At 45.2% G+C, this 15,420-nt stretch overlaps 1 protein-coding gene across 2 annotated transcripts; it reads right to left on the minus strand.

Annotated features, from left to right (window-relative positions):
* Positions 1–6,356: 6,356 nt before the first annotated feature.
* LOC310660227 (granzyme A-like) lies at positions 6,357–12,298 on the minus strand. 2 transcript variants are annotated; one of them, XM_083404536.1, is made up of 6 exons: positions 11,912–12,298; positions 10,097–10,241; positions 8,670–8,811; positions 7,577–7,843; positions 6,423–6,583; positions 6,357–6,374 (listed from the first exon to the last, which is right to left on the minus strand). In XM_083404536.1, the coding sequence occupies exons 1-5, from the start codon at positions 11,970–11,972 to the stop codon at positions 6,425–6,427; spliced, it is 774 nt and encodes a 257-aa protein (XP_083260662.1). In that variant the 5' UTR covers positions 11,973–12,298; the 3' UTR covers positions 6,357–6,374; positions 6,423–6,424. The 2 variants fall into 2 exon arrangements, with proteins under 2 accessions (XP_083260662.1, XP_083260663.1); XM_083404537.1 differs by lacking the exon at positions 6,357–6,374 and having other exon boundaries at positions 6,377–6,583.
* Between the last annotated feature and the right edge of the window lie 3,122 nt (positions 12,299–15,420).

Here is a 15,420-nt window from a genome sequence, read left to right on the forward strand (position 1 = left end):
TCGTCTTGCGGTTTTTTCATCTTGCGAAGCAAGCCCATTAGCGGATTAGCACTATTAGCACTATTGGCAGTTTAAGGGCTAAAAACGGCTTTTTAAGGCTTAAGGAATTAGCGGTTTTGCTGCTAAAAGGCTTTTAGCAGCTTAGCGCTTCAGAAAAAGGGGTTTTGGAGGGGGGAAAAAACTCATTTTTTTTTGTCAATTTTCATCTTGCGAAGCAAGCCCATAGGGAAATTCGTCTTGCGAAGCGCCTCTGCAAACGGAAAACCCTTTCGTCTTGCGGGTTTTCCGTCTTGCGAGGCATTCGTCTTGCGGGGCACCACTGTATAAGCAAAGGAATGAGAATGATAAAGGAATGTAATGTAGGATATATGTTATAGAAATAAGTATTACATTTAAGGTGGTAGATGAAGGATTTGAACAGAAATGTCATCGAAGTAAGGATGGCAAGTCAAAATGTTAAGGGAATGTTGCATTGAAACCGAATTGAATTTGCTAAATTGTAGGAAAATAAATAACAATTTATGGATCAAACAATGCACAAAAAAATGACAGATCTCTGCTTTCTGTCTCTGTAAGCTGAGTTTGGTAACATGGGGAAACTGTTCAACAATGTACCTACAGCTGACAGTGCACAAAACAGGTGATTAAAGCCTAACATTGTTTTGGTGTAACTGAACAAATAGAGCTCAACTAGTTTGGCACAGCCTGATTAATATTATTACTAGTCTAACAACAACAACCTTCCACATGTCTCAAGGTTCCTGAAAACCTGCCTCTTCATCTCCTGACAGCTTCCTGAAACTTGACACAAACATCCTTAAAACACAATTAGAAGTACCATACTTCTCTAGTTAATCTGTGCCAGGAAGCAAGTCCTTTGCACTTATGTGCACTGTCATAGCTGGAACAAGCTAAACTGTCATTTGCCAAAGGTGGGCTGGGTGGGTTTCTGAAGGGTCTGTATTCAAGATGAACCACAAAGCCACTGAAAGCCAAGCGCCATGAGAAATGTGGGTGGAACTGTGATTTGCATATGAGCTGGAAATCACCACAGAAAGGGGGTGGGGAGTCTTTCTCAGCCTTGGGGCTGCAGCCTGCTGTGGGCAACCTGCCGGGAGTCACCTGGGACCAAATGCAAAAGTGCTCGGAACAATAGATGTGGCTCTTTCTGTAGGCTACATTCCAGCCATATGGAAGTCGGAGGTCACTGCACGCCCACCTGCATTGTCTCTCCATCCAAGAAGGCCTTATCTGAGTTCATGGACAGAGCCAGCGAGGCAAAAAGAGTCGAGGAGGACAAAGAGTAGAGCCAGTGAAAAGTGTGGCTGAGGAGAGGGGACACTGTTAAGTTGTGGATGAACATATCAGACGACACAGCGATTCTTCAAACAGCTCTTGTTTATTCACAGGCCAGAACAGAACTGAACTGAAGGGTTCAGCCAGCCTCCACTACAACGCAACAGTAACCACTTTCTGTAACTATCCAATCACTGAACGTCACTTTCAATCCATTATTTGCATATGTGGACCTGGGTGAAAACTATCTACAGTATCCCCCTGCTGGCCTAGGGTGAAAACTTCAGTACATAACAGACACGGCCTAGGGAGGGTCCTAATAGCCCAGATGTAGAGGGTTGGAGGCAGGGCTGGCCTTAGACATCTTGGCTCCTGAGGCAGACCCCAAAATGGTGCCTCCTTCCCTGCTGAAGAAGAAAGGATGAGGGAAGATCTATATCAGGAGTAAGAGAGGAAGAAAGATCTACGTTGGGAACAGCTGCCCCTGTGGATTTTGACGCCTGAGGCGGTTGACTCACTTGATCTTATGGGTGGGCTGGCTCTGAATAAAAATCTACATTGGGATCAGCTGCCGCTGTCACCTCACCTCACCTCATGGGTGGCTGGCCCTGGTATTTGGTCCCCAGGACTAGGTTTACTGCCCCTACTCTCGTACACACCAAACTGCCTGAGCACTGTTCTTGCTGGGTCTTCTTCTTCCAAAAGCGGTGCCTGTCCCTTCATAAGCTCTGAGGCACTGAGAGAGGATGCAACCACCCAGCCTTCTGCCCTTACTGACCCTCCTCTTGCCACCCTCTTCTGTCTGCTGTTGCCATCAGCGCTGTAGCTTTGCCCCCATTGTAGTTGGAGTCAGTAGGGCAGTTAAATAATTTTAGGCTCTGGTTTTATCCTGCCGCCCCCAGATGCTAAGATGTGGTCTGATAGGGCCCTGTTGTTAGATGGTAATGTTTATTATTGTGAGCCCTTGTGGTCAGTTTGCAGAGTGGGGCCCTAAAGTCCTGGCACCACTTCTGGGAGAGGAGATGGGATGAAGGGACTACTGAAACAACAGAGTGAGAGGCACAGGATTATATCCTCCCTTGCTGTTGCAGTGTTTTAAAGAGGTGAGTCTCCCAGTCTTTAGGGGATGACCCGACAAATACCAAGTCAGTTTTTAAAAAACGAATCAGCAAAGTTTGTCCTGTGTTACAAGTTATGGTGCTGGTTAAAAGACTAGAATCCATGGTTGAAAAGCTTTTGGTAGCCCTCAGCTATGCTTACAATAGTTCAGTTACAGGTTCTTGCATCTAGAGGAGGACTGTTGGGCTGCAGTTCAACATATATTTTACTCAAAAGTAACTTCAACAGAAATCAAATGGGACTTAAAAACCAAGGGCTGTCCTTTTCTCCACCTTCTTCTCGGATTATAATACAGAATTTACAAGCATTAAGCAAATCTGTACTGTTTTTCTCAAGGGAATATGGCATCTGCAACAAAATGTTGCAGTGTGGAGTGCTCCTGTTCTGGATTCTAGTCAGCCTGGAGACTCCATTTCAACATGGGGCTCGAACCCACAACTCTGAGATTAAGCGTCTCATGGTCTACTGACGGAGCTACCAAAGAGCTTTTGCTGGATCTGGGAGCAGACCGGAAGCCAGTAGTCTCTTCCTGCTGCCTGTATTAAGGGTTTCAGGAAGGCTGCGTCCAAGGGAGAATCAAGCGGCTTCTGGTGAGCCTGGCTTTCAAGACAAAGCAGGCCTGTGGCTGGGAGATTCCTGAAAAAGCATACCAGTGAGGAATATGTGTTTAAGTCGAAAGTTAAGTTCTCATATAAAATTCCCTTCATGCCACTACATGAGTTTCACATTAGCCTCAAGAAGCGTATCATGTGAACTGGGCATTCACAGGTCAGTGGCAGTTCCCAATATTAGGGACCTGGGGAAAGTATTGCCTTAATCATGGTATTTGCTGCTAATAAAGACTTTGATTTTTCCATTTGTGTTTATTTGAGTCCACATACTGTTAACTCACACAGTGACTCTCAATGTTAGTTTCGTTTTCTAGTTTGGTTTCTGGTGAACTCAAATGCAGTGGAAACTTGTTATCTACAGATCTATGTGAAATGAAAACTGTGATCTGTTATTTTCCCCCAATTTGGTTGAGTTTCTTCACGAGTCATGCATGGAGGGGTGAGGCGGTGGCAAAGTCAGTGTGGTGCAAACGTGACAGTGAAGTTAATCTGTTGTTTCCTGCAGGTGTGTTTTCACTACACCATCTTGCCTCTTCCCCTCTCAGTCCCATTATGCAGCAGCAACTAGGCCAGAAGGATGTTTGATAAGTGGCACAGTCCCACCACACCATCTGCTACTGGATATAAATATGCCATGCAGGAAATCAGATTTGGCCACACAATTGACATCATGGGGCTACTTCAGAGTGAGGGCAATGTCCTTGCTCTGAATTGGCTTTATGATGGTGCCACATAATCAATCAGCTTTGGCTGCATGAGGACATCACAACGCCCCTTGAAGCAAAAAGCACTAATTTTGCTCAGTATAGGTGAACACCCATGTAATGGTTCTAGGGATTGCTTGTGCGTAAGTTGCCTTTACTCCTGGCTAGGTTGCATGGTTGAACCCTTTCTGTCAGGACAGCCTCAAGTTCCGTGGCTGCCTCAGTCGCTGGCAGAATCCGTCAGTGGGCGTTTCTTAAACCGCTTCCAGCATAGAAGCTGTTTGATGCCCAGTCTCCTCCCCCGTTGCCTGCGCGAAAGTTTTCTGCGCAAGGTGGGTGTGGGCAACGGAGTACTCGTACCCTCTCCGCTGGTCTCCTGCGAAGAGTCCTGGAGCCACCTCTCCAATTCCTCCATCTCCTCCCCTTTCCCACTGGTGTTACGCTGATTACCTTCCCCAGCGGATGGGCTATCCCTCCTTCTACTGGGACCCTCTCCACCATCGTCCGGGAGCCTCCTCTCCGCCTCCCGCTCCGATGGCAGTTCTCTGACAACCCAAATCAGAGGCTGATTTTGGTCTTTCAAATTTCAGCAGCGCCCTATGCGAGGCCAAAATTTGCCCCCTGTATCTCACCTTCCATCCTGCTCAATTCACTACAACATAATTGCGGTGCCCTTCTTACATTATCTTTAGCTCTCTTTGTGTGTAAATGTGGCAGAGAGGTATCCTATCTACCCCCAAGCTCTAATTTCTTGCCTAGTCCAAGGAGACCTCTGTATCTCCTGCCTATTAGCTCCTATTGAGGAAATGCCAGCACCTGAACTATTCACTTCTTTTGTCAAGCCCAACACTCTGGCTAGAAATTGACTTACAGCAAGGGTGGGGAACCTGCAAGCTTCCAGATGTTGCTGTACTACAACTCCCATAATTACTGGCCATTGGCCAAGCTGGCTGAGTCTGATGAGAGTTGGAGTCCATCATATCTGGCCACAAGTCCCTCCCCTTGCCTTAGGGCTAAACCATAGTGGATGTTTCTGTCACAAATCATTATAGCAATCCCATATCAATATATGGTGGTCAATAAATGTATTGTACTTTTGGCAAATTAGACCCTGTTACACATGGTGGATTAGAAAATGTCAGTCTTTTATCTCCATCCACCATGGCATCCCGTAATATTTCACATATTTAAATGTTTGCCGCAAAGCATTTTCCAGGGTTCTAAAACATGTGGGGCACTTCATGAGTACAGTGGCTCCCCACTTCAGATGTTTGCCCTCCAACTCATGGAGGCCAAAGATGATGGCAATGGGAGGCAGTGTTTGTGCCTCGTCCCACTTTCCCCATCCCATTGCATGTTGACTTAACAGCAAAGAAGTTCTGAAGAGCCAGTCCCTTAGTTGACACTCACTGAAGGTCAAAGCAGGGCTCAGTTTTGGAAAACAACAATAGTCTATAACATTTTGACAAGCTTGTTTCCAGAGATACTAGAGATATAAATATGGTTCACCTAGAGGCATACCATTCTAATACAGTGGCACCTCGGGTTAAGTACTTAATTTGTTCCGGAGGTCCGTTCTTAACCTGAAACTGTTCTTAACCTGAAGCACCACTTTAGCTAATGGGGCCACCTGCTGCTGTCGTGCCGCCGGAGCACAATTTCTGTTCTCATCCTGAAGCAAAGTTCTTAACCTGAAGCAATATTTCTGGGTTAGCGGAGTCTGTAACCTGAAGCGTATGTAACCTAAAGTGTATGTAACCCGAGGTACCACTGTACAAGAAGTCATTTAAACTGTGACCCTCTGAAGTGCTAGGGCGGTAACAACCCACCCAGGACCCCCGTCTTCCTTACAGAGAAGAAACTTACCACAGTAAGTACCAACTTTTGCTTCTCTGATTTGCCCCTTATGAATTTCATATGTTTACAGTAGTCAGGTTAGGAGTGCAGTGGGTGAAGGAGGATAAGCAAACCCTCCTTTTGATTCTGCAAACAATGAGCTTGAACATGTGGATGACATCAAAGGCACAACTCCCATTCATTCAAATCAGGCAGCAAGTTTGCTTCCCATGACTGCGGCTGAATGCTTTTTGTTGTTGATGCAATCAGGCTTAGGATTTAGGCTGCTAATTTGACTTCAAGTTCAAGGCAATAGGTTGTATGTGGATGGTGAAATTCTCTGGGCCAGAGGCAAGAAAAAACCCTAATTATACCGACAGTAGACTGAATATTGGAACTAGATTTTAGAAGCGGGAGTTCAGATCACAGGTCAGCATTTAGATCCCAAAGCTGGTCTTGGGTGCTGAGGTATCTGCTTCCCATCTGTTAAATGGGTGTTATAATTCAGCTACAGAGATGAATAATGTTATGTACTGAAGTTCTCACCCTGGGCCAGCAGGGGGATACTGTAGATAGTTATGCAAATGAAGGATCGAAAGTGACGTTCAGTGATTGGGTAGTTTTAGAAAGTTGCAACATTTACGTTGTTCTGGAGCTCTATATAAGCAGGCTGACTGAGCTCCTCAGTTCAGTTCTGTTCTGGCCTTTGAATAAACAAGAGCTGTTTGAAGAATCACTGTGTCGTCTGGTATGTTCGCCCACAACCTAACAAATAAGATGAGCATAAAGTGAATCACAAGCAAACAAAGAAAAGCTTCATCAATATGTATCAAAAATGAGTATCATAAAATCATGTGATCAGCTAGTGCCATTGTTCATGACTGTGTCTATCCAGGAGAGGTGGTTGGGTGTGAGTCGAGCATAGACGCCAGGGTATCGGTGACTTTCACATTTTCTAACAAATGAGAGGATTCCAGTTTGTTCCCCATGGCATATTAAAGGACTACCAGAGTCACCCTGAGGAAAAGAAAGGAAAGAAGAGATTGGATGTTACCATTAAGCAGAAGCTGATCTATATACCTCCCTATGGTCATAATATTCCAACAACAAATTCAGTTCTGCAATTATTCATTTTAACAAAATGTTTTAATTAAAACAGTGACTGCAATGCAGCACAATACAGTCTATGGCAGGCAGAGGCAGATGGCACAGCCTATGAGCCCCAGAATGATTACCTGCTACTGACACCAGACTAATAATAATAATTATTATTGTTGTTGATGATGATGCTAATACAATAATAACATCAAGCAGCATTAATCCAGATTGGTCCTCAGTCCCTAAGTTAACACGCTACATTTTAATAATGACTTCAACCGAGGAAGGATTTTGCCTAGCAAATCGGGTTAAAATAAATAAAACTACACAGCTATAGCTTGATTCCCCAAGTCATACTGGATAAAACACTAAGCATAGTTAAGATTATGAACTCAAATCTTCACCAAAAGCTTCATGCCTTCTTCAGTGTAATCAAAACTTTAAGCAGCTAAAGTTTTACTTCATAAACCTGCAGAGGCTCAATTCTTAATAAGTGAGGGCCATTTCATTTCATTTTACTTAAACTGATTTATAGACTGATTGATTACAGAAGTTTCTAAGTGGTGATTAATTGGTTTTAATTGCATGTTGAGGCCGTTTCATTCCGTCTTAAGCGACTTCTGGTATCTTACTACAGTACAGTACAGTATTTATTTATTTATTTCTAAAAAAGAAGTGTTAAATGTGAACATTCCTTCTAAAAACGAATCAGGTGGCTGTACTTCATTCAATGCCTCAGGTTTCTTATTGTTTCTTATTGAATATTTGGTAAAAAAAACAATTTAACTGATTCCTCAGCCGATCAGTTGAAAGGCAAAAATTTCTTCATTTTTTGGAGGGGGGGGGCAAGCAGCTGTAATTTTACGTTTGCATGAATGCAGAATTAGCTGAAAGAAACAAAGTCTCTCTTACCATACACCTGTCCCCGCCGCCTTTCTTTTCACCAGCACACAGCATATTCATTGTCAGAGGAGGTTGAGAATTATAGTGGTGCTTGTCATTGCAGACCTTTCTGCTAATGATGGTGACGTTGGCTCCATGCAGTGTATCAAATCCGCTTCTTCTATTAATTGTTCCCCACCCAATTACGACACACTGAGTTCCACCCTTGATGTCATCATATGTGTGGGTAAGTGGAATGGTTTTTACAGGTGGAGGGTGGCCTTTTCCTGACTGAAACTGAAAGAATCATAAAAAGGATCAATAGTTGGAATCTATAGACAAGAAGGGATGCGGGTGGCACTGTGGGTAAAAGCCTCAGTGCCTAGGGCTTACCAATCGAAAGGTCGGCGGTTCAAATCCCCGCGGCGGGGTGCGCTCCCGTTGCTTGGTCCCAGCGCCTGCCAACCTAGCAGTTCGAAAGCACCCCCGGGGGCAAGTAGATAAATAGGGACCGCTTACTGGCGGGAAGGTAAACGGCGTTTCTGTGTGCTGCGCTGGCTCGCCAGATGCGGCTTTGTCACACTGGGCACGTGACCCAGAAGTGTCTCCAGACAGCGCTGGCCCCTAGCCTCTTAAGTGAGATGGGCGCACAACCCTAGAGTCTGTCAAGACTGGCCCGTATGGGCAGGGGTACCTTTACCTTTTTTATAGACAAGAAGCGGCCACAGATTTTCATGCAATCTACCTTAGGCTTCCTTCTAGCATATTATTATTAATTATTAATCATAATATTTCCTTTATGAATCGCTCTCCACGAGGCATCCTGAAACAATTTTATATATAATTTTATATATATAATTATATATATATATAAAACCGTGTTTATGGAAGACAATCTTACTCGGCTACGAGTGATCACCAAAGAAGAAGATATAGATATATATCAGCTACATATATAGAAGTTTAAATAACTGTAAAATGCTTTTGAGGTTTTATTACAATCAAGCTGCTTGTAAATTTTGTTAAATGAACACATAAAACAATTGCATATATAAACACACACACACACACACACACACATTCAGTTTAAAACGGCAATAGCACTTACATAAAATTGACTTACCTGCAAAAGCATAATGTCATTTTCAAATGTCTTTGGATTAAATCCTGGGTAAGAAAATGTTTTGGTAATGTTAGCCTTGTGTTTTCCGTGCTCCATTTTAGTTCGTGAATAAGCTCCAAAAATCATGTATGTTTCTTCATCCCTGAAAAGATGAGCCACTGATAAATTCACCACACTGATATTTGATTTCCACCATTCTGAGTGTTTGCATTTGCACACTCTTCTTTATCCATATATGTATATATTTTGCTTGAGCTCTGACTGCGGGTGAGCAGTCATTTGAAGCTCATCACATATTCAGTATTAACTCTGCAGCAGCTGCCATTTTATCACCTTGCCCATTCTAATTTGTGACCACTCTTTTGTAGTCAGAAAGGGGTTTCAGCGCTAATTAAAAGATTGATGAAAAAAACTAATGTTATAAAATGGCGGCTGGCAGAAAGCTTCTGGCAAGTGTGTGCTAAGCTGTGAAAGGTTGACTTGTTTGACAGGTCACTGCCCATGTCAGAATCCCACTGTTTTTAAAAAGACAGAAGAGTATCATGAAGGACTTCTACACCTGTGGAGACCATGCTACTCTTCCATTCTTCTGGAAAAAGTTGGATTTGTGGAAAATACATTTATTTGCTTAATTTGTATCTTGTCCTTCCTCCCAAAGGAGCCCAGGGCAGAAAACAAGAAGCGATAAAACAATGAAAACATCTTTAAAACAATTCCAATACAGATGCAGACATGTTGACAATGACTGGAGAACAGCGTCTTCTGGTTGCCTGTGAAAAATGAGTGAATAAAAATGGAAATTCCATACTAAAGGTGCAAACCAACGTAGCATGAAGGAAATTGTTCCATTTCTGCTTGCCCGATTGAATTATCTCTCTTCTCCCCACCAACTCACACTGCTCTGGGGAGTTTTCCAACTGTCCAGAGTGTACCAGCCAAGCATCTCTGGAGAGAACGGAACCAGAATGGAACTGATCTTCTCCATGAGCAGCCACACATGCAGCAGCCAATTTAACTAATGACCTTTGCCCTGTCAGTTGTCACCACCCAGTTCATTTCTGCATACATTTTTGATACCCACAAATAACCCAGAGGTGCATTTTAAATAAAAGGACACATTCTACTCATGTAAAAACATGCTGATTCCTGGACTGTCCACGGGCCGGATTTAGAAGGCGATTGGGCCGGATCCGGCCCCTTGGCCTTAAATTGCCTACCCATGTTCTAAGCAGCTAGTATCTGGCTCTTATCCACATTTCAAGCCCACAGTTGGATATCCTTGTTCTCTTACCCTTCTTGAATTTACAAGCAGCTGCTGTAAGCAATGGATGTTATGAAGCAAATATTGCTACCTGACTTGAAAAGGTCCTTGAGAATTGATGCCAGGAAGAGGTTTCTACAAAGCATCAGTATTTCTCCAAACTTACGGAAAACAATGGGCTGCTGTTAACACCCAGTTCTGTTTGATCAAAGTTCCTCCACAGGACACGCTATTTCCTTTGATGAGTGCAACCATATATGATCCTAAAGGGTGACCTTCTTCTATCCATTCAACTATATCTTGAGGTTGACCTGTAGGACATAAGTCATTTACTAATCAGGTTGGATTTGTAAACAGCTTTGAGGTTTTCCCCTCTTACAATCAAGTGGTATATATGTTTTATGAAATACCGTATTTTTCGCTCTATAAGACGCACCCGACCATAAGACACACCTAGTTTTAGAGGAGGAGAACAAGAAAAAAAATATTCTCTCCCTCTCTGCTCAGTGCCTCTCCAGCAAAGCGGGAGGAGAAACGGAAGGGACTCCGTTTCTCCTGCTGCTTCGCTGAAGGGGTGCTGTGCAGAGAGGAAAAGCTGTGCAGCGCCTCTCCAGCGAAGCGAAGCCAGGAGAGCAAGAGGGATCAATGCGCACCAATCCCTCTTGCTCTCCTGGCTTCAGCGAAAGCTGCGCAGCCTGCATTCGCTCCATAAGACACACACACATTTCCCCTTACTTTTTAGGAGGGGGAAAGTGCGTCTTATAGAGCGAAAAATACGGTAAGTAAGTAAGTAAATGCAACGTGCTGCAGGCCAGTTCATGAGTTATGGGTGTGTGGGCAAGAATAGAGAAATTCTGTAAACATTTCATATTTTTAAATTCCCCCATTCCACCTCTTGGCTGCTGCTGGTCTCATCCTACCCCTAGGGAGGAAATGGTGGGGACTGTCCTCTGGGGTATCCTGGACTCTGCACCCGTTTGGTATGATTTCAAAGCAGGCCCTTCCCCCCCTTTGATGCACTTTGATACCCCTTTCAACCATTAGATAAGGTTGATTTGATTCCTTGCCTTGTTCTCAATGTAGATCTTCACTTACCTCTTCTTCCCTGGCCAGCAGGGGGTGCCATTTTCTGGTCTGCCTCAGATGTGAATTTTTTGGGGGATGGTCTTGGGGTTTTTTTGTTATACAAACTGCTCTGATATTATTTATGAAGAGCAGCATATACATATTTATATCAATATAAATAAAAAAAAAATAAAACCACATTCCTCACCACAAAATAACTCTCACCCTCCAGTTCCCAGGAGTCTGTGAGGAGGGGAATGTGCTTTAAATTTGTATGGTGTGCCTGCAGCCTGAGTGAAACTGAAATTGACAGATGGGTCCATCTTTAGATGTACTTAACATATTCTGTTTCTTTGGCACAGTGGCTAGTTTAGTTCAGAATTCCACACAGCTCTAAGAATGTTTTAATACACCCCGCCCTGGCCCACAGCCTCTCTCCTCTGTCCTGCCGACCACCAAGACAATTAGGCTAGCAGGGAAAAACTTGCACCAAATTACTTTTTGGCCATGTGGTCGTTCTATATACACCATGCTCTACATATACAGGAGGAGAAGAAGTGGGGTGTGCAGGAGACATATACAGCAGTGGTGTAGCGTGGGTTGTCAGCACCTGGGACAAGGCAAGTAATTTGCGCCCCCCCTCCGCTGCACTGTCCCTCCCCCAGATAGTCCCTCGCTCTCTCTCCGCACCACACCGCACGCCTGGCACCCTCCCCTCCACAGTGGGCGGCGACCCGGCGGCTCGGATCGGATTTGCACAGCCAGCACTGCAGTGAGAAAGAGTGAGTGAGCCAGGTAGGGGCAGAGAGCTGCGAGTGCGAGCGCACCCCCCCCAGATGTTGCGCCCGGTGCGGCCGGCCCCCCCTGCACCCCCACGCTACACCACTGATATACAGATATTGCAACACTGACTTACCTCTCTGAATTTTGAGGAGGAAAATGGTAATGGAAAAGCACAAAACAAAGACACGCCACATTGTTTGTGGCCCCCCACAATGAGATGTCTAATATGTATTGAGCATAGGAAGGAAGTGAGATTTCATTTTGTCGTCTCAAGGGCATCCTTTTATAAGCCCAGAAATTTGAAACACCCACAGTGAAGCCTCTGGGCTTTCTAGAGAGGTGTTGTTTATAGACATCGGAGAGAGTCTGGGGATCTCAGTATGTATATCAACAGTTATTCAGCTAAGAGGTACAAAGAGAGAGAGAGAGAATAATCATTGCTATAGCTGTTGCAGTTTTCAGGAAAAAGTACTTTAAAGTTGGATGAAAACTACAATTCTGGCCAGACTGAAGAAAACACCTACCAATAGCTAGCATGATTATGACATCACCATTCTGTTCCTCCAGTGATTGTTGTATGATGAGATAATAGCGCATCATTCTCTGACAAGCATGCTCTGACAGATAACTAGCCAAAATCAATCTGTCTCAGCGACCTCCAGCTGTAAAATGGGACAGGTGTATTCCAGAATATTGTAGGAAATAGTATAAATGCTTACACCTCCTAGTGAGGTGGTCTGAAACGGTTTTGGGATAATAAATTGTGTTTCTGTGGATAGCCTTAGTTGGGTATCAAGAACAGATAATTATGCAAGGAAGACTGGGGAGCACTGCCAAACCCTTTCCCTGCCCACCTGCGCAGAGGGGAGCCCAGGTGGGCAGGGAACACTTGGCGGGTGCAAACCAGGTGCCCCCACACCGGTGACTCCAGAGTGGCATGGCCCAGTGCACTCTCTGGGCTGACACCAGGAGAGGAGCACCAGGCATCATTGTGCTGTGGGTGCTGTCTTGGGGGTGCCTGTTTTGCGCCCCCTCAAGAATCTGCGCCCAGGGCAATGGCCCCTCTGGCACCCCAACTCTATGCCCCTGAATGGACTTGCTACCACCTCTTCCCACAGCTCAGAGATAACCTGCTTTTGTTCCATGTTACAGGGCTTTTTAATGCTCTGTGATGTGGTCTCAGCCATGGCCAGAGCATAGCACAGCATAGAGAAGTTGGTTATCCTCAGAGTCCCCTGTGGTTTTAATTTAAAGCAGGTGTAAAAAAACACACCCTTCAATGTTGAATTCATAAATTACAAAGAAACAAGAAGTTCCGGATTCAGTTTCTGTTATGTGCATGAAAGTTGCTGTCACTGATATATAAAAACCTTTAAAATCAGTGGTTCTCAACTTGTGGGTCCCCAGATGTTGTTGGACTTCAACTCCCATCATCCCTGGCCTTGCTAGCTATGGGTGATGGGAGTTGTAGTCCAACAACATCTGGGGACCCACAGGTTGAGAAAAGCTGTTTTAAATGGTCATTAAAATGCAGATTGTCAGGAATGTGGCCCCCAGAGCACACCGGGAGAGTCAGTCTCGGAAACTGAGCTGAGTGAGGAAGAGGCTGACTCTGTAGATGAGAGCTGTCTGTTTGATTTTAGAGGGAACAGCCCAGGGCCCCTCCTCTCCAGGGAAGAAGCGGCTAGCTCCCAAGGGGGGGGAAAGTTGGAAGTCAGCCAAGGCGTTGCCAGGCAACCAGCAGATAAGACGGTGTCAGAGGCTGAGTCTTCTGAGGAAGAGGTAGCTCAGCCCTACAGTCCTAAAACAAGGAGATTAGAGAAGCTCCGAGAGCAATGGAAGGGATGGAGACGAAAGGTGGGATTTTGGCGTTCTTCCTGTTGGGGGAGGAACGATGAGTCAGACTGAGCAACTAAGATTAATGAGAGCAGGCAGAACTCCATGCTCTGGATGTGTCTTTCCTTTAAATAAACTTGTATAAAACTGACAGAGAGCCTTCGTTGCTTATCAGGCTGCTCACCTGCCAGAGATCATTATACAGATTGTGTCTCATATGTGGCAGGATCAGCCAGAACATAAGGCCAGACATCAGTTGGATGGAGCAATGAACTGAGAGTGTAAGTTCTGCTCTCTCAGTGAGACAATTAGACCTCCACTAGAACTCTAGGCTGACAAGCTATGCCTTGCCAAAAAAAAGTATCATCCCCCAAAAGAAAACAACGTATGGCAACAGTTTGCTCACATGCTGATTTTTATGTATTGAATAGATGAAACTTTAGAATTTATTAAAGGTAAAAGGTAAAGGTACCCCTGCCCGTACGGGCCAGTCTTGACAGACTCTAGGGTTGTGCGCTCATCTCACTCTAGAGGCCGGGAGCCAGCGCTTCCCGCTAGTAAGCGGTCCCTATTTATCTACTTGCACCCGGGTGTGCTTTCGAACTGCTAGGTTGGCAGGCGCTGGGACCGAGCAACGGGAGCGCACCCCACCGCGGGGATTCGAACCGCCGACCTAGCGATCAGCAAGTCCTAGACGCTGAGGTTTTACCCACAGCGCCACCCTACTATAATTTAAATGGGGCTCACTGTGGGCATGCCACTTCTAGGCCTCACCCGCTCTGCAATCTTATGGCACTTTCAACCAGACATGGAGACGACAGTCCTCCAAATGGAGGGTGGCCCTCTGTGAAGTATGACACCTGGCCCACAACCCTGCTAGATCTCTGTGGCCTGGTTCACACATGCAGCTCAAAAAGGGTGCACCCTGAGGTGGTAGGCAAAGTGGGCTGTGTCATTTTAAAATGCTGTTTCTGAATGTTCTTCCTCTGCAAGTAAACCCACAGGCACATTATGAAAGATTCTAGGTGTTATGTACTGAAGTTCTCACTCTGGGCCAGCAGGGGGATACTGTAGATAGTTCACGTCCACATATACAAATAAGGGATCGAAAGTGACGTTCAGTGATTGGATAGTTACAGAAAATGGTTACTGTTGCGTTCTAGTGGAGCTCTATATAAGCAGGCTGACTGAACCCTTCAGTTCAGTTCTGTTCTGGCCTGTGAATAAACAAGAGCTGTTTGAAGAATCACTGTGTCGTCTGATATGTTCACCCACAACTTAACACTAGTCAAATCTGCTCCCTCTTGTGCTGCTTCTCTGCTTGCAGAGTATTGATCGTATCAGAGGCACTAGCTTTCAGGAGCAATGGGGCAAGGTCTTGCGTGTGACGTCAGAATACTGGGAGGAGCTGGGGGCTGAACCGAACACAGCGGCCGCATGGCTTCAATGGCTGGCAGCTCTTCCTCCGACTCCTCTTGGGGCCGCCTGAAATGATTCATTGCAGTCTAGTACCTCAGAACTCTGCCGTTGCATCCCTACCTCATTCTGCTGCATGTGAATTTCACATCCTTCAAATTTTCTTAATTGAGAGATGGTCCTAGTACAAAACGGGCCATGACAGGGGTGAATGGCATGCTGGCATCTGTCTGTCTCGAGAGAATGGAGTCTGCCTCCGGGAGTGAAATTGAACAGCTGTGTTAGCAGCACCTAAGTGACCCAGTGGCGTAGCGTGGGTTGTCAGCACCCGGGGCAAGGCAAGTAATTTGCGCCCCCTAACCCGGGGCAAGGCAAGTAATTTGCGCCCCC

The sequence above is a fragment of the Podarcis tiliguerta genome (genome assembly GCF_965153285.1).
Source record: "Podarcis tiliguerta genome assembly, chromosome: 11".
Classification (NCBI taxonomy): domain Eukaryota; kingdom Metazoa; phylum Chordata; class Lepidosauria; order Squamata; family Lacertidae; genus Podarcis; species Podarcis tiliguerta.